Below are 19,453 nucleotides of genomic sequence, written 5' to 3'. Positions count from 1 at the left end.
TGCTGCTACCCTTGGCAGTTTTACTCTTCCAGCAAGGAAACGACCACGGCGAACGTGTTCACTTTCTGCAGATGGTACGCTTATAAATTTCTATTAATGAATATACATATCGTAAATAAATGTATATTCGTTATTATATTGTTAACTATTGCATGTGACATAATTATGATGACAAATCTATTTTTTGTAATAGGTACAAATACAAATACAGCAGCACATTATCTACAATATGAATTACCAGACGAAGTGTTGCTTACTATATTCAATTATTTAATGGAACAAGATCTGTGCAGAGTTTCACAAGTTTGTAAACGTTTTCAAGCTATCGCAAATGACACAGAACTATGGAAATCCCTCTACCAACAAGTATATGAATATGACTTACCTTTGTTTAATCCAGCCCCTTGTAAATTTGAATTTGTTTCTCCGGATGAGTCTGATTATCCAAATCCATGGAAAGAAAGCTTTAGACAATTATATAGGGGGGTACACGTTAGACCTGGCTTCCAGGACTTAAAATTCAAAGGACGAAATTTGCCGTATTTCAATACGGTTCAAGGAGCATTAGATTATGTAGACGAATACAGAAGCAGCAATAGTAATTCCTCGAGTAACGCAAATACTAGTGCTCAAGGAAATTGTTGCGGGAGTAATTCTCAAACAATAGAAGAAGCACCTCAACACCTAGTATTCTTACATGCTGGAACATACAGAGGTGAATTTCTTGTAATCGATAGTGATGTTGCACTGATTGGAGCAGCTCCTGGTAATGTGGCAGAATCAGTCATATTAGAAAGAGAAAGTGAATCTACTGTAATGTTTGTAGAAGGTGCTAAGCGTGCATATGCTGGGCACCTTACTTTAAAGTTTACTCCAGATGTTACTAGTACAGTTCCACATCATAAACATTATTGTTTGGAAGTGGGTGAAAACTGTAGTCCTACAGTTGATCACTGCATTATTAGAAGCTCGAGTGTGGGTAAGTATACGCAATATATAATGCGAAAAAGAAACAAAAGAATCAATAAGAGTTAATGGTTTTGTTTATTATAGTGGGAGCAGCTGTTTGTGTATCTGGTGTTGGCGCTAATCCTGTCGTAAAGAACTGTGACATATCAGATTGTGAAAATGTTGGGCTTTATGTTACTGATTATGCACAGGGAACTTACGAAGACAATGAAATATCTCGGAATGCATTAGCTGGTATTTGGGTTAAAAATTATGCAAATCCAATTATGAGAAGGAACCATATTCATCATGGTAGAGATGTTGGAATATTTACATTTGATAACGGTCTTGGATATTTTGAAGCCAATGATATTCATAATAACAGAATAGCAGGTTTTGAAGTAAAAGCTGGTGCCAATCCAACAGTTGTACATTGTGAGATACATCATGGTCAAACAGGAGGAATTTATGTTCACGAAAACGGCTTAGGACAATTTATTGATAACAAAATTCACTCCAATAATTTTGCTGGAGTTTGGATTACTTCGAATTCAAATCCAACAATTCGTAGAAATGAAATTTATAATGGTCATCAAGGAGGAGTGTATATATTTGGAGAAGGAAGGGGTTTAATAGAACATAATAATATTTATGGTAATGCTTTGGCTGGAATACAAATCAGAACAAATTCAGATCCAATAGTTAGGCATAATAAAATACATCATGGTCAACATGGAGGCATATATGTACATGAAAAAGGACAAGGTTTAATAGAGGAAAACGAAGTCTATGCCAATACTTTAGCAGGAGTTTGGATTACTACAGGATCAACTCCAGTTTTAAGAAGAAATCGAATTCATAGTGGCAAACAAGTTGGGGTTTATTTCTACGATAACGGGCATGGAAAGCTAGAGGATAATGATATTTTCAATCATTTGTATTCAGGAGTACAAATAAGGTAAAAAGATAATTATCGTATAAACAATTATTATAAATCTTTAACAATATTAAATGTGCGACGCATAAATTATGATTCGATTTTTTTTATAAACAGAACTGGAAGTAATCCAGTGATACGTGGAAATAAAATATGGGGCGGACAAAACGGTGGTGTTCTCGTGTACAATAGTGGTTTAGGCTTACTTGAACAAAATGAAATTTTTGATAATGCCATGGCAGGTGTATGGATTAAAACAGACAGTAATCCTACATTAAAAAGGAACAAGATATTTGATGGGAGAGATGGAGGAATTTGTATATTTAATGGTGGTAAAGGTAACTATCATATAATAATTATTATAATTTATTAATTTGTTATATTAAATGTCGCATGTAATGCAGGTGTCTTAGAAGAAAATGATATATTTCGAAATGCGCAAGCTGGAGTGCTTATATCTACACAATCCCATCCAGTATTAAGGAGAAATCGAATTTTTGATGGATTAGCAGCAGGCGTTGAAATAACTAATAATGCTACTGCAACATTAGAATTTAATCAGATCTTTAATAATCGATTTGGTGGTTTATGTTTAGCAAGTGGTGTACAACCAACGACTAGAGGTAAGCATATAAAATATAGTAAAAATGTGAATGTCACACCAAAGTGTAATAACATTTTTTCTATCGAATTAACCGAACATCTTCATTTTTTTTTAGGCAATAAAATATTCAACAACCAAGATGCTGTCGAAAAGGCAGTCGGGAATGGTCAATGTTTGTACAAAATATCATCATATACGTCTTTTCCAATGCATGACTTTTATCGCTGTCAAACGTGCAACACTACAGATCGTAATGCAATATGTGTAAACTGTATAAAAACTTGCCATGCAGGACACGACGTCGAATTTATCAGACATGATCGGTAAGATATAATTTTACATAGAATTTTAGATTATTTAAAAAGATGTCAATGCCTATATCAAATATTTTTACATTTTTAAATTTCAGCTATCACATTGTAGTAATTATAGTTAATAAATAATCAGAAAGTGAAATTATTTTTATAGAATAGAAATTTTAAAAAACGAATTAATAATTACAGGTTCTTTTGCGACTGTGGTGCTGGTACATTAAGTAACCAGTGTCAACTTCAAGGTGAGCCTACACAAGACACTGATACATTGTACGATAGTGCTGCACCAATGGAGTCACATACACTTATGGTTAACTAGGAATTAACCTGAACTAATTTAAATAATCAAACGACATTGAACATGTAAGTTGAATTTATTGCACATATGCAGCGTGTAACGCTGCTGAGTTCTTTATTATGGCCTTAATTTTTTTTCATGTTCCCATCATTTAATGACTGTTATTTCTAAAATTGTTAATATTATATCGATTTTTATCATTCTCATTTTTCATTGTTATTACCATATAGAATTTTTTCATATTATCAACAAATCATATAGTTTAAATTAATCATGAAAGTAATATTTTCTATCAATATCTAATATCAAATTAAATATTTAACATGTTACTAATGTTTTTATTTGTTCTCTTTCTTTTTTCTTTGAGAATAAAAGTCTAAACTTGTTTTATATATTACGGCTTGTATAACAATGCAAAAATTTACATTATATATATATATATGTGTGTGTATATATGTATATATACATATATATATATGTATATGTATATGTGTATGTATAAGTATATGTATATCCCCATTTTATTTTATTTATGGGAACACTGTTTCTTTCTTACATCGAAAGATAGTAGAGAACTCTGCAATAAAAAAAACAAATAGAAATACATCAAAAGTGACAAGTGGCATAATGAAATCTACAAGTCGATGAACAGAATAATTGAGGACGCAAAATTCGCCAAAATAATTTCATTGTGTAATGATATAAAATTAATATTAATTTATAGTTAAATGGAAAAAAATACCGAACTTTCCATGTGTCCTTCGTTACGAGAGAGAGAGAAAGAAAGAGAGAGAGAGAGAGAAAGAGAGAGAGAGAGAGAGAGAGAGAGAGAGAGAAAGGTGTCTACTATCTAAATTTTATGTGAAAAGAGTGCAGTGATAACTGTGTAAAAGATAATTTGTGTGTATATGCCCTGATGAAGAAGACATTGAATAAAATTGCTACTGGGACGTTTTAATGAACTATGTTAAAAAATCCAGTACAGTGCAAAGGCATATTATGGTAAAATCTCTACGGTATATATATATTATAGTGCCGAATAAAATGTAAATTATGTACATCGTAAGGAACTCGGTAGAATAGCGGTATTGACTGGTCCTCTTGCTATTAAAAACCAGAAAGCATGAACATTATAACACGTGAAGTATATTAACAAAATTTGCACAACAGTTGACAAAATAATAGTAGTGTATACAGGAACGTATAAAACAAAACAGAAAGAAAGAAGAAGAAGTGCACATATTATACTTAAAATTTGCGAAACTAAAAAAAAAAAGAAAAAATAAAAAAAACCATAGACTGTTCAAAGAAATCTCGATAAATACATTTACGAAGAAAATCGACTGTCAATAAGATATATGAAATGCGAGTTTAAATCGACTGTCAATAAGATATATGAAGTGCGACTTTAGTTATGAATTTATCAAATAAGCGAGATATCACAATTTCACAAGGAAGAGAAAAGGATACAAGAAAAAAAAAGAAAAGAAAAGAAAATGAAGAATACCAAAATAGATATATCTAAAAAAAACACAATATACAACTGGAATATAATCAAAATGGAGATAAACACCTATGTATACATTTTAATAATTTTTGAATGTAAAAAAATGTATTTCGTGATATATCGGCGCGTATGGCATCCCTTTAATTCCACCACTTGCATCGTAAATTGTGATGGTCCTAAGTTGCCTAAGAGCAAAGTGCATAATAAGATAAAGAAAAAATATTTAAACTATAATAAATTAAAACACAGTGTATAATGGTGTTTACCAATTAACAAAAACAACAAGTAAGAAAAAATGAACTGTCTGAGAGGTGCAGTTTTTAATCTACATATAATCTCGTATCTTATACGAATAATCTGTTTTTTCTTTCTTTTTTTTTCTCTCTTCTTTTTTTAAAAAGAAAAAAAAAAACTTTATGTTAGTAACAACGTCTAATCATATTATTGTAATTGCGAGTCAAGAGCCAACCTCTGCTTTGTATGAAACGAGCGCCTATTAGCAATAATTTTAGATGCAACCCTTCTCCGTTTATGCGATTTAATATAAATATAAGTAGAAGAAAAAAATATTATATATATATTAAAATCATTAATGTAGAATATATATTGTGTTTGGCCAACCAAATTGTACAACATATATATTCATTATTGTATTTAGTGATTTTGTATATTGTTTAAGAAAAGGAAAAAAAAAACAAGTGGATAATGTCACGTCGAAATTGCCTTTGAATTTACTGACCTTTAAAGAGGTCTGTAGTATTACTGTACTAAGGTGTCATATTATGCATAGTATAACTACATATGATATCGAACAAGTATATGCACTGAAAAAAAAAAAAAATAAGATAAAATAAAATATCAAAGGCATTTTTCGCTCGTGTATTAATAGGCCTTAAAAAGCTTCAAATTGAATGTTTTTGAGTGAGATATATTGTATGGTATGTTATATTTTGTTGGATAGCGTTCAATTGTGAATTTTTTCTTGAAACTTGAAGTGAAGAAACTACAGAGAAATGGAAACAGAAACGAAAAAGAACACATGCATATTCTACGTGATAAAAAATCAAACAAATTAATATAATATATAAATCTATACTTGTCATATTTAACATCAATTTTTTTTATTATTATTATTTTTTTTTTAGTTCGATAAAATTCATAACTTCACTAATATTATCTAGTTAATTTTTGTGTCAATATTTTGACAAAAAAAAAGAAATATTATTATTATTATTATTATTATTATTATTATTATTATTATTATTATTATTTAGATTTGTTATTTTTAATTTAATTAATATACAGCATTTGCTCTTGAATGTATGAAAAAGCAAAGTTAAAAAATAGAAACAAGAAAATACATAAAAATTATTATTTTCATGGAAAATTTTTATCGTTTCTTTTTAATCTTTAGCATAAAAAAACGTTCGTAAAATAAAATTAATATAAATGTATAAAAGAAAGTAAATTTAATTTTATTGTATTGACAATAGATATATATACTTTTCTGTGATTTCTATTCTCTCACAGTTTCAATGATGTTAAGTAATTTTTACTCTAAATATTGTTTTTTTTTTTACGCAGCAGCCGCGTATAGAGAAACCTCGAGAAGTAAAACGAATTCTAATTTTATATCTTCCAGTGGCTTCCACTCTGCATATTTACTGCGGTGTCACATATGTGCGACTGTAAACACACACGAACACACACACACACAACGTGCTTTAAAAGAGATAAATGCATAGTTACGATTTATAATTAGTAGATTTGTACAAATAACAATTCCTTCACAGTAGTAGAAGAAAAAAGAAAATGGAAAAATATTCGGCTGCAGCACAATTATAATGTTTCTGTTTTAGTTGTTGGATGTGTTTTAGATGATAAGATTTAAATCAGCTATAGAATCTGTTGTGTTTTTATTTTTACACTTCGTATGGACTCTCAGCTGATATTAGATAGAAGTTTCATTCCTATCAAAATGTCAATTGGATATTTTGAAAATGTAAAGATCATCCCGGAATCGATCAATCATATGCGTACATATATCTATATATATAATCATCCAGAAGAGAAATTTTATTGTTACAAATCTCTTTCTCGTGTCATTTTTACTAGGATAATATAAATAATTCTTGTTTTTCTTTCTGTTAAAAGTTAAACAAAACAAAATTTAAAAAAATAAATAAAAAATTTAAAAAAAGAAAAAAAGAAAAAAATACAAACGCATACATGAATTTCACTTCTGGAACGCATAATATATTATGATCGTCATATTATAAGACACGATTTCATTTCTTACCCCTTTTTTTTTCCTAACACCGCCCTCTCTCCGCCCTAGAATTTCAAAGTGTCTTCGAATTAATTGTGTATGCGAATCGCGTATAATAATGTTTTATTTTTAATGAGGATGTAAGTGCGTAAAGTGTTAAGTGTCTTGTATCAGCTGCATTTTACTTATCGATTTTAATTATTATTATTATTATTATTATTATTATTATTATTATTATTATTATTTTCTTTCTCTTCGTTTTTTTTTTTTTTTACTACCTTTTGTTAAAAACTTTGTATCATTTCATTTTAACATGTATAGTCCATCGAAATCACATACATATTCTCTACGTTAGGACTCAACGTTTGCTGCTTTGTTTGGCTGTTACTTATTAAGCAGCAGAGCAGGATCAAAAGATCCTTGAGAAGATTAAAAGGGGATGAGATATTCAGCGTATTAAGGATATATTCTTCGATCCCCTTTTTTCGCTTTTCTCAGCACCCCGACCCTCCCATTCCGAGCCAGCGGCAGCGTGTAACATTAATGACACAAAAGCCAAGCGAAGAACCGAAAGTAGCAAACGCAGAGAACCGATATTCGCATCGCGAATGTTATTTTTTTTTTCTCTCTCTCAATAAATACTTGCCATTTATAACGTTAGTTGCCATAGTTTGCTGCTATTTGTTTTTGTTTTGCGGTAGAGGCCAGATGATAGACATAAGCGTACACGGCATTTTATGCAAAACACGAATCCGCGAATGCTGATACCACTACGTATTCTGTAAATATTAGTCTGTCCATTATATACATATATCTACATATATATATATAATATATGTGTGTATATGTATATATATCTATATATATATATATATATATATATGATTATATACATAATGCATTGATTATATGCTATTATACAAAAATATATGATCATGAATTATCATTTCTTTTTATTGTATATTCTTACTTTTTGTGTACTTCAATTCTTCGTAATATTCGTAGTAATATAGCTGTAATTATATATACAATAATTATATTGTAAGAAGAGAAGAAAAATATTTCTAAGGAAAGTTATATATATATATATTTTACTCTTTTACTTTTTCTTGTTTCTTTTCTTTTTTAATTATTATTATTAATTTTTTTTTTTTTTTAAAGATATTTTCGATGTAAATTACGTATTTTTTGATTATATACGATCGCTCGAACGAATAAATTATTATCAAAGTCATTTTTCCTTTTCTTGCGATCTCTCTCTCTTTTTAGAGATAAACGTCTATTTAAAGACTAATTTCTACTAAAAGTCTGATATATTATATATGCTTTCGAAATTATAGATCATATAATATATAATCGCTTACTTCTCATACTTGTAAACACTATCTCTTTCTCTTTTCATATATTAAAACTTACTCTTCCATTATATTTAAAAGTGTTTTTATTTTTTTTCCTATATATATCGTCAGTTATAATATATAATTCTATTAATAATAATAATAATAATAATGATAATAATAATAATAATAATAATAACAATAATGATAATGGTAATGATAATATTAATAAGGATAATAATAATAATCAGTTAAAAAATATGTAATTCTTCTCTTGTTACATATATTTCGATTTTATTTTTGTAATCTAACTTTTATGCCCACGTCCCTACCCCCGTCCCAACCTGCATTTTGATCCATATTAAAATATTAAATTGTTTAATTGGAAAAATACGCTATGGAATATAATCCATGTAAATGATTATACGATTAGAATTAATTTTGTGAAAATAAGTACAAAACGTACGATTTTTATATGTTATGAATGAATTCTTTATTTATCCGAGAGATTATGTCAAATGAAATTTGCGCTGTTATATTATTATTTTTGTATTATTATAAATTACAACATATAAATATGAAAATTTGTAATTCTCTTACTCTACACAAGCTCTTAAATGAATGAAACATTTAACAATGTATTCTAAATTCTCGTAATTTTATTCGAAACAGTATTATGAGCAAGGTAATGACTTCACATTAAGATTAAAAAGAAAATTAATAATAATACTAATAATAATAATAATAATAATAATAATAATAATAATAATAATAATAATAATAATAATAATAATAAAGACAAACCATAGTAAGCTCATTAATAATATACGAAACTTTATACTTCGACTATAGCTGTTTTTACTCTCAACCATATCTATCTGTGAATATTTAATTAGTAGAAAGATAATGCTGATTCTTTTAATGAATGAATTTATTCCAAAATCCTCGCTAATGTTGCATATTATCTAATTATAAAATTTACTGAAAAGAAATCTTTGCTTTTTGACATACACACGCATACATATACATTTCATGTGAAATTAAATTTAAAGTGTTTACATTAAATTAACAATTAGCAAGAAAGAAATCAACTGGCATTAAAGAAAATTTCATTAAATATCTTCTACAACTTATTTGTTATAAATAAGGAAGGATATTACGTTAAACGACAATACCATGTGGTACCATGCCTTAACACACACATGTATGATGTTAAATATATCTCTATATATAAGATACATAAAATTTCTTTGCAAATATAATTGATGTTTTTTCAGTCTGTGAACACACACACGTACACACATTACTAAAAATATATATATAATATTAAAACATACTTAATTTTTACAAAGAAAGTTATATATGATGTCACAGTGTCACAAAGTCTCATTCATGGTGTGAAAATGATGATTAGCGTGTCAATGATTTTTTACAAGTGTGTATAAATAGATAGAAAGAGAGAAAGAGACGAAAAGAAAGAGAAAACAGATTAATAGTTTTCAATTTACTTCTAATAGTTATTAAAATACTCGATATATCTTTACATTAATATATCTCATATAAATGAAGAATTTCAACGCTTTTGGATATTAATAACACACGTACTGGTTATTATATTATATAGAATCCATTTTTTGGTGTATCGAGTCAAAAAAATATATACTCTCTGCTAAGTTAGATTAATCGTGAAAAATGTGTACAGTAATTGTAAATATCTAAAATAACATTGTTTAACAAATGTATGGATATAATAATATACAGGGTGTTTCGAAACGAGATAGCTACTTCTCTCTGATTCTCAACATTGAACATTTATTAGCAAAAGATCACAATTAATAGGAACGTATTCTTTATTCTAATTTTTTTTTTTTAACGTTAATTAGAGATTATACTTTTTGAATATAATTTAATTTTACAATACTATCTGAAAATATAAAGATGACGAAGAATATGTTTAAGTTTCTTTTTTTTTTTTAGTGTAAAGATTTAAATTATGCAATTAAAATGGACAAAATGATTTACAAAATGACTAGAGTTACGTCAATTTCTTTTTTTTTTTTTTAATCATTATTTTTCTGTTTTAATTTTTTTTATTACTTACGAAAATTTTACGACGAAGACAAGATAGTTGTAGAAGTTAACACAATGAAAATATTTTATTGGAGAATCGGAGAAAAAGTGGACAAAAAAAGGAGAAGAGGGAGGTATTCGTTGCCTATATAAAAGAATGAATTGTAAAACATAAAATTCAGATTTGTGTAAGAAAGAAATAATGGACAATTTCAAAGAAATGGCCTATAGACAAGAAACATTAGAATTAAAAATGTTTTTGATATGATCGCATGAAAAAAAAGAAAGAAAGAAAAAAGAAACGAATAATACTTGAAAAAAACACGATACGATTTATGATTAACGCAATTAGATAAGCGATAGAAATGTATCTTGCATCAACGAGATATAACTTTAATATTGCTCATTACAATCTCATCATTTAAAACATTTCGAAAGAGAACAAAAAAAAAGGTTGGAGGGAGGTTGATAAAGAAAAGAAAGAAAAAGAACAAACACTCTTTATCACCAAATGTTTCTCGTAAGAAGTTAGCTGTACTATTAAGATGTATAATAAATCGTTTAGATTGTATAAGTTAGACATTAAGGTAACTTATTATTATATGAAACGTTTCATTAAAAATCAAGTAACGTTATTTTTTACAGAGAATTTACAGCGGACGATAATCGAGTTTTGCTCGACTACAACAAAACCAAAAAAAAAAAAGAAAAAAGAAAAAAAAAGAAAGAATCTCAAAACATACGAAAAAGAATTATTATTAGAGACAAATAATATCGGGACTCATAGTTTGTTTAATCGTGAACATTGATTAATGAAAAAATAATGATCGAGAAGTTTAGATGACATCTTTCGATATTGATAAAAAAAAGAAAAGAAAAAAAAAAAAAAGACAGTGACGTAAGAAGTTATTGAAATAATTCAAAAAGTCGTATTTCATAAAATAGTATCCCCATTCTTTACACGAATTTTTTCTCGTGATAAGAAAAGAAACTGAGATAAGACTCGATGTATAATATTACCGCTACATATACTATTTTATATTACTTTCGGCAACGTCATATAGAGTTCAGGGAAAGTATAATAATCGAATTTTAGGATGTGAGATCGCGGTTAATTATAAAAAGAAGTTGCAATATATAATTATAATTACGTCGGTAAAACATATAAATTTCCTGTTGTTAAATTTATCCATGATATTTGTGGAATTCGTAATATTTGTTCGAATCGTATACAAAAATTTCGCTTCGACGAATAGCAACACAGAACATTATCGCATCCGTACACGGTAAATGGCGTCCGAAGAAAATAAATCGATTGTATTATAGCGAAATGCACGGACTAGAGCACATTATCTTGGTGTGCCATAAATATATATATATATATATATATATATATATATATATATATATATATAAACGCAGATATGTAACATTAATAATGACGATTGATAAACTTTAATAAATAAGTACCTTAAATGTTTAAGTCCAATACACGATCGTAAACTTTTAGCTGCACCAAGTGCCATAGTCCAATAGGTACAATATTAATAATAATATGATTATAACAGTCTCCATATAAATAATAAATTGTGCCGAGGATGAAAGGACAAAAATCGTGTTTTTTCGAATTTTCGCCTGATCGCAATCTGATATTACTCTGATATTCGTGTCGTAAAAGAAGTAAAAAAAGAAATGCAAGACGTGATGAGAGATCTCTTCAAAAAAAAAAAAAAAAAAAAAAAAAGAAGAGAGAGAGAAAGAAAAAACTGAAAAGTCAGATATGACAATATAAAAATGATACGATTCATTTTCATTTCTAATGATCCTTAATACAATACTTCTTCTTTTTTATATTTGAAAAATCAGTGTATTTTATGTTAACACACAAAATATAAGAAAAGTCTTCTCGCTCGATCATTTTTTTTTTCTTTGCGAGATATTAACGAAACCAAAAAGATAAAAAGAAAAAAAAAAAAAGAAAAGAAAAGAACACTTGTTTTAAGTTATAATACAACAAAAAGTAAATAAAACAAAAAAACGTGTCACGCAATTGTATATTATAAATGCTACTGTTTAAAAATATAATGCCATTCTCAACGTAAGATAAAGCGTCGAGTTCTCTATGCAATACCTTTACATAATTTACACAATGATTTTAATCTCAGATTGAATATGCGTAACATTTTGAATGGGGTAGTTAAAGTGGGGATGGGGATGAAAATGAGGCAAGAGGGAATCGATTATAAAGCTGAGAGTAGTAGTCGAGCATTACCATTAGTCGGACCGTCCTTACCCAACGTTGCTTGACTACTGCGAGCAGAGCAAGCTGTTGCACGGAAATAGAATTCACCGAGTTCGCGGTTCGCTAAAATTTCTTTCTATCATTATCGGATAGATTATGCTCGAAAAGATTGGCTGATGAAATTTGATAAAAAGAAAGTACAGTATTTTCTACGACAGATGTCGTATAATATTTGTGCACCCTCTACATCAAAAAGCGACAACAGAGGGACCAGAAGTCGGCACTTTTATTCAGTCGACTAGGACTTCGCATAGCGAAACGAAGACGATTCTTCGAATTAAATATCCCAGGTGATCCGAGACGTGATAGTATCTATTTTATTTTCTGCTTGTATATATATATATATCAATATATAAATATATATATATACATACATATATATACATGTATATGTATATATATATATATATATATATAATATAACAGATAGTAGTCGTTACTCATTCATTATATCGTCGTAATTCGTTCTAATCGTCAGACGAGATACGGTTAAAATAGAAGAGATAGAAAAGGAGAAAGGTCGAGAGAGAGGATCCCGAAAGCTCCTCTGCTAGCCGAAAATCGATCGGCGGCGGCGGCGGCAGCGGCGGCGGCGGCGGCGGCGGTGGCGGCGGCTCATCGACGTGTCGGGGTTAGCGACACCTGGAAAACGCGTGCATCGTGCGATTTCCTCGAGAGATCTTAGATTCTTTAGAATTCTTAGAGTGATCGTTCACCTCGGTGATTTATTTAATGTGTGTGTTACGATATATTTATAAGTAACGTTGTTGAGTAAGTATAAGGGGATAATAAGGAAGGGTGGTTCTCGTTATCATCGTGCCCTGTCATCGTCCTGTCAGCCGACGAACACTTTTTCACGATCGAACTATAAAAGTGGGGTATTTTTATCGTGGCATTCAACGTGGCGTGTTTCTTCGTGACATTACTACTATCACAATCGGCAAACGAGGGAAGCGGGCGGGCGAGGAGTATAATAAGAGAGGAAAGGGTGCAGGTGCAGATTGGTAAACTCCAAACTCGAGGGAGAAGGGCCAAGGAAATTTTGGGTAAAAGCAAATTTTTGCCAATCTTAAATAAATTCGGAATGCGTCGAAGGATGGCAGAAAGAAACAGGCCTCGTGTGGTTTCAACGTGAGAAGGAACGTGGATCCTCCTAGGATCCTTGAAACGAAAAAAGAAAAAAGGAAGAAATAAAACAAGCGAAAGAAACCAGACAGGAAAATAACGAAGGTCCTTAGACCTGATTAGGAAAGAGGAAGAGGAGGAGGAGGACGAAGAGGACCAGAAGAAGGAGGAGAAAGGGGAAGAGGTTCCTCTCAACGTGGAATGACAATAAAGGGGTGCCGTACCAACGTCCGGCGTGTCCTCCTATTATGCACGCGCTGGATTTGAGTCTACGAAACACCTCGAAACTTTTATTCCCCATTGGGATGGCAGTTGGCACACTGACGGATATCGCTACGAGATTGGTGATCGCCGGTTACATACTTGCGGTCGTCCTCGTGTGCGTTCACGCCAGTAGCAACTGGGACAAGGACGACGATTTAGGTAAATAAGACAAATTTTTTTCTTTTGCGGTAAACGCTAAACCCTTTCTAATTAATACCGAGAAATACGTTTCGTGTTACATGCATTGTATCCTTATATAGAATATAATAATTCATGTGTAACTCCTGTTATATATGTCAGATAATTTTTATATCAATGTATTTCTTCACTTTAAACAAATCAATTTTATTAAGTGACATATTTTCGTCATCAATAACAATGAAGATATTTCATTAAGTTAAATGGGACACCTATACACCGAAGTTCTTTTTTTAATCATATTATAAAAATATAAGTCGCTATTTTTGCATCAATGTTATTAGTACATTAGTTTTTGATGAAGCGACGTTATAAGAAAACAGGTGACTATTTGCGTGTCGTTTTATATGATATATATCCGTGTTATATTAGGATCTATTACTGTATATTCTAATTTTATTTCAAACTATTATTCGTCGTTAAAAATTTTGAAAAATATCTGATAGAAGAGTAAAATATACGCGGATTACGGTTGATCATAAAAGTATTCCTTCACTTGACCGTCTTGAATTGCTCTTCTTTCTCTACTTCAAAATTATTCTTTATACTTAAAAACGTTAAAAATTTGTCTACGTAAATTACTCGATAAATTGTTCATTATTGTTTTATTTGATTTTTCTAGTTGCAACCTTCGAAGTGAGTGCCGTTCTTGGGCGTACCGCCAGCTTGCCTTGTGACATTGAACCGTCCACGCGAGAAGATCGCGTTTATATGGTGCTATGGTTCCGAGATTATGCGGTGAAGCCGATATACAGGTAAGTGTATCTATACTTGTAAAAATCAATAAATTCATATTAAAAAAAATATTTATTCTTGTAGCTTTGACGTACGAGGGAGAGCTTTCAACAAAGCTCTAAATTGGTCAGATAGCAATGCAGTAGGACCCAGAGCTTATTTTGTGACAGTCACAAAACCAGCTGCTCTATCTTTAGAAGCTGTTCAGTTGGATGACGAAGGGATATACAGGTGTCGAGTCGATTTCAAAAAATCACCGACGAGAAATTTTCAAGTGAATCTAACAGTTATTGGTAAGACATGCATAATTAAAAAAGTATATATATATATATATACATACATATAATATAAAAAAATTCATATAAACAAAAAATAAATAAATCGTGTTAATATTTGCTTGTTAACATTATTTTCAAAGACATGAAATAATATTTTATGTAAAAAAAATCACGTAGAATATTTTCCTTTTTTTTTTTTTTACAGTTCCCCCACATCAACTTCTCATTTATGACAGTTCTGGAGTGGAAGTAGATAAGACTGCTGGTCCTTTCCAAGTTGGTATGGAATTTGGTCTCTCCTGTGAAGTAAGAGGAGGTACTTCATTGTTATTTTCTATTTTATTAAAGAATAACGATATATCTTTATGAGGAACATTATCGCAACTTTACAAGGAACACTCGATCATAATCTCTTTTTTAAAGGAAAACCAACTCCAATTGTAAGCTGGTTAGTGAATGAGAAGGAAGTAGACGGAAGATTAGAAGAAATAGGACAAAATATCGTGGTTAGCAAATTGACTGTACCTCAGTTACGAAGGGAGCATCGTAACACCATGTACAAATGTCGAGCTGCCAACACAAATCTGATACCTCCTTTGGAAAAGAGCGTCCTTTTAGATATTTACTGTAAGTAATTTCAATATCTACAAATAATATCGAGTTATCCGAAAAATTCGTGACGAATTATTTTCCATCTTCAACAAGAAATACGAAATTAAAATGAATCTAATTTAAGAAAAATATCCTCTTTTTAAGAAACAGCATTATAATTTTTCAAACAACTCGATAAATATAATTCATACAAAAATGATAAACGATATTTATTTATTTTTTTTCAGTAAAGCCTCTGTCCGTAAAAATATTGTCAAAACTATCAATCTTAGAAACAGACAAGAATTACTCTATAGGCTGTGAAACTGCAGGATCACATCCTCGAGCAAGAGTTACATGGTTGAAAGGAAACGTTCCCTTTAGAAATGTCAAGGTCAATAATCCTTTTCTTTTCTTTTTTTTACTTATTATTACATTTATGCAATATGATAAATATCTATAAATTTGTTAAAATGTAAATTGAATAGGTACTGGACGATGGTAACTCTTCAGTAGTGTTAAGTACGTTAATATTCAGTCCTATACCAGATGACAATTCTCAAATTCTCAAATGTCGAGGTGAAAATCCGGAATTGCCTGGTGCATATTTAGAAGATTTTTTCCAATTAAACGTTGTTTGTAAGTACATTTAAACAAGTCTCGTATATAGATTTCATTAAATAATTAATATCAATAATAATTATTTACAGTTCCGCCAAAAGTTCAACTACATCTGGGTAGTACATTGAAAGCAGAAAATATAAAAGAAGGTGATGACGTCTATTTTGAATGCAAAGTTCGAGCCAATCCAGAACATCATAAAATAACATGGAGACATAATGTAAAAAATAGTGAAATATTTATAAATGTTAAAACGATCTGGAAAAAGATTTAAATTTTGCTTTCTAAAGAATGTATTTGAGAATATTTATTTTGATTATATTTTCTTATTAGGGTGCAGTATTAACTCAAAATTATTCAGCTGGGATAATAATGAGTACACAGAGTCTAGTACTTCAAAGTATAGGACGTGACAATGCAGGGAATTACACGTGCCTTGCTAGTAACGATCGTGGAGAAACTACAAGCCCTGTTGTTCCTTTACGAATACAGTGTAAGCAAACGAACATCAAAGTTTCAATCTAAAAATTTTTCATTTGATTTATATACGTGTAATTTTTTGGGGGATTTTACAGTTGCACCTGTTTGTAAAACAAGTCCTACAGTAATTGGTGCATCGTTGGAAGAATCAGTAAAGGTTCGATGCGAAGTTGATGCAGATCCTAACGAAGTGGATTTTGTTTGGGAGTTTAATAATAGCGGTGAAAATTTTGAAGTAGCTCCGGCAAAATTAGATAATAATAATGGTACTATGAGCGAACTGATTTATACACCAGTTTCTGAAAGAGATTACGGAGCTTTAACATGTTGGGGTAGGAATGCGATTGGTAAACAAGAAACACCATGCACGTATCATGTTATTCCTGCAGGTAATATTGATAATGAGATATTCTAAAGATAGATTTTTATGAATGTCATTGATCGTTATGTTATAGCGAAGCCAAGTCCTTTAAACAATTGTACTATAAAAGCATCGTTAAATCAGAGTTCAGAGATATTAGAAGTCGAATGTGTACCGGGATATAATGGTGGACTTCCTCAAGAATTTCGTTTAGAGGCTTACGAAGTAGCATCTGGTTACTTACGTCTCAATGTATCTAGCATATCTATCGACCTTCCAATTTTTCGAATAGCAGTTGCAGATCTATTACCTGCAACACACTTTTATTTAGTTGCATATGCTGTCAATGCTAAAGGTCGAAGTGAAGTGTTTTTATTGGAAGATATTATGTTAAGAGATTCGGAAAAGCACACAGGTATATTTAATAAAGAACGACATAAACAAAGTTTTATAACTCAAATCTTTCATTGGAAAGAATTTATTCATTTTTGGGAAATGAATTCTTTTTTAGATAGTGGAGTTAGTATGATTCCATTAATTTTACTACTTATCGGATGTCTAATGGCTTGTCTAATAGCAGTACTTTTTGTAATGATGATGGTATATCGTCGTCGAGGTAGCACATCACCGGCGCACATCGAGCCATACATGAAACAACCGATTATAACTCCCCCAGATTCGAGAAATAACTCGATGCTTGACGTTACTCATGGGGACCATACCTATTTTGTTGAATATACTTTGAAACAGGTCACTGATTATGCACTTAATAAACAACCTGATATTATACAATCACCACAAGGTAAAATCATTGTAGAAGATATTTTCTTTTCAAAGATAATATCTATTTGTATTGTTTATAATTAAAACAAATTTTTTATACAGATCAAGAAAAAATGAAACGTGAACCACAATTATTTTTACCAGTAAGACCAGACACATTGTTTGCGCCATACGATATTCACAAACAAGGCCTTCAAACAAACAGATGTAATGTAAGTACTGATAGAGAAATATTTGTTTGAATTGAATATATAACTTATATTTAAACAAAAATTAAAACTAGATATATTACTTTATAAAATTAACGCTAAATTATTTTATAAAGATTTTTGTATACTTTATTTTATTATTGTTGTTGATCATATTGAAGCTCTTCAATCTTTTTATTACAGTTAAATCCATTTTCCACAAGACCCTGGGAACCGATCAGTTTTAAAGCAGATCGTAATTTGATGAAAGAAATTATTATTGCAAACTCTATACCTGGTCCAGAAAGTTGTGTGTAAAATCTTTCGAATAAATAGGACAAACATATCAAGATGGCCAATTTCATAGCCTAAAGAATCATTCAAACATATTGACGAGGAATCACATGTCATCGAATCGTTAGAAAGATATCTCCTAATGAAATCAATTACACAGCGATTTGTGGATATTGAAATAATTAATGAAGAACATCAAAATGACTAATCGCATAATTTAACTAAACGCTACACGTGATGTATTATTCCAAGTCTAATATATTTTGTGTCAAGTCTTGCAAGTCTTTTATTATTTAGTATTCAATGATCATTTGAATTTTTTATATTATTTGGAATGCACAACGAATATTTAAAACGAACTTTAAGTTACAACGAAAATCTTCTTGACTCTTATTTCATTGTTAAAATTGATAATAATAATATCTTTTGTACATATTGTGATAATACGATTTATATGATATGATACCTATTATAATACGAAGACAAAGTGACATAATAATATTGGATAAAAAAAAATGTAAGATTGGTATCGTCATTAGAATGCTATAATCTTTATATCCAGATTAAAAAATGCCAAAAAAGAATAAAAAAAGAAAAAAAAAGAAAAAAGAAATAATAATAAAAAATTACTAAGAAACATACATATACAAAGAAAAAGATAATAGATCTGAGATTTTTTGGATGTTTTATAAAACATATGTGATAATATAAATTAGTCCTGTCTCTAAAGATATGCTGCGATGTTAATTCTGAATTGGCAAAAACATTCAATATGTTCAAAATACTGTACGTTTAGTATAAAAATATCTACATAATATTAAATAGAATCGATTATTGCCGCAAAGAAATGCTTTAAGAAAACTGCTACAGATTATGAGCAACAATAAGGTACCAATAAACAATGTTGCTAAAACAAATCTGCTAGATAAACGAGAGTAAATGTATTCCA

The 19,453-nt window shown here is 29.8% G+C and overlaps 2 protein-coding genes across 3 annotated transcripts in view; both read left to right on the top strand.

Moving 5' to 3' along the window:
* LOC122636313 (F-box only protein 11) overlaps positions 1-12,386 on the top strand; it is a 14,692-nt gene extending 2,306 nt beyond the window's left edge. Inside the window, exons 2-9 of one of the 2 annotated variants that reach the window (XM_043827405.1) lie at positions 1-74; positions 194-979; positions 1,054-1,906; positions 2,003-2,223; positions 2,290-2,508; positions 2,605-2,812; positions 2,993-3,166; positions 10,930-12,386. The exon at positions 1-74 is cut by the window's left edge and continues 265 nt beyond it. In XM_043827405.1, coding sequence (XP_043683340.1) covers positions 1-74; positions 194-979; positions 1,054-1,906; positions 2,003-2,223; positions 2,290-2,508; positions 2,605-2,812; positions 2,993-3,122 — 2,491 coding nt within the window. In that variant the 3' untranslated portion in view covers positions 3,123-3,166; positions 10,930-12,386. Of the gene's footprint in view, positions 75-193; positions 980-1,053; positions 1,907-2,002; positions 2,224-2,289; positions 2,509-2,604; positions 2,813-2,992; positions 3,167-3,825; positions 5,647-10,929 lie in introns of those variants that run through there. The other variant, XM_043827406.1, reaches the window with a different exon arrangement.
* Positions 12,387-12,981: 595 nt separating this feature from the next.
* Positions 12,982-18,781, top strand: LOC122636314 (contactin-1a-like). Its single transcript, XM_043827407.1, has 14 exons — positions 12,982-14,134; positions 14,796-14,928; positions 14,993-15,201; positions 15,392-15,502; positions 15,610-15,813; positions 16,026-16,171; positions 16,266-16,416; positions 16,488-16,618; positions 16,732-16,891; positions 16,974-17,267; positions 17,334-17,654; positions 17,751-18,041; positions 18,125-18,234; positions 18,415-18,781. The coding sequence occupies exons 1-14, from the start codon at positions 13,960-13,962 to the stop codon at positions 18,526-18,528; spliced, it is 2,550 nt and encodes an 849-aa protein (XP_043683342.1). The 5' UTR covers positions 12,982-13,959; the 3' UTR covers positions 18,529-18,781.
* The last annotated feature ends 672 nt before the right edge of the window (positions 18,782-19,453 follow it).

This window comes from Vespula pensylvanica, chromosome 21 (assembly GCF_014466175.1).
Source record: "Vespula pensylvanica isolate Volc-1 chromosome 21, ASM1446617v1, whole genome shotgun sequence".
In the NCBI taxonomy this organism is placed as follows: Eukaryota; Metazoa; Arthropoda; class Insecta; order Hymenoptera; family Vespidae; genus Vespula; species Vespula pensylvanica.
Note: the sequence above shows the minus strand (reverse complement) of the source record. Positions and strands in the feature narration are given on the sequence as shown.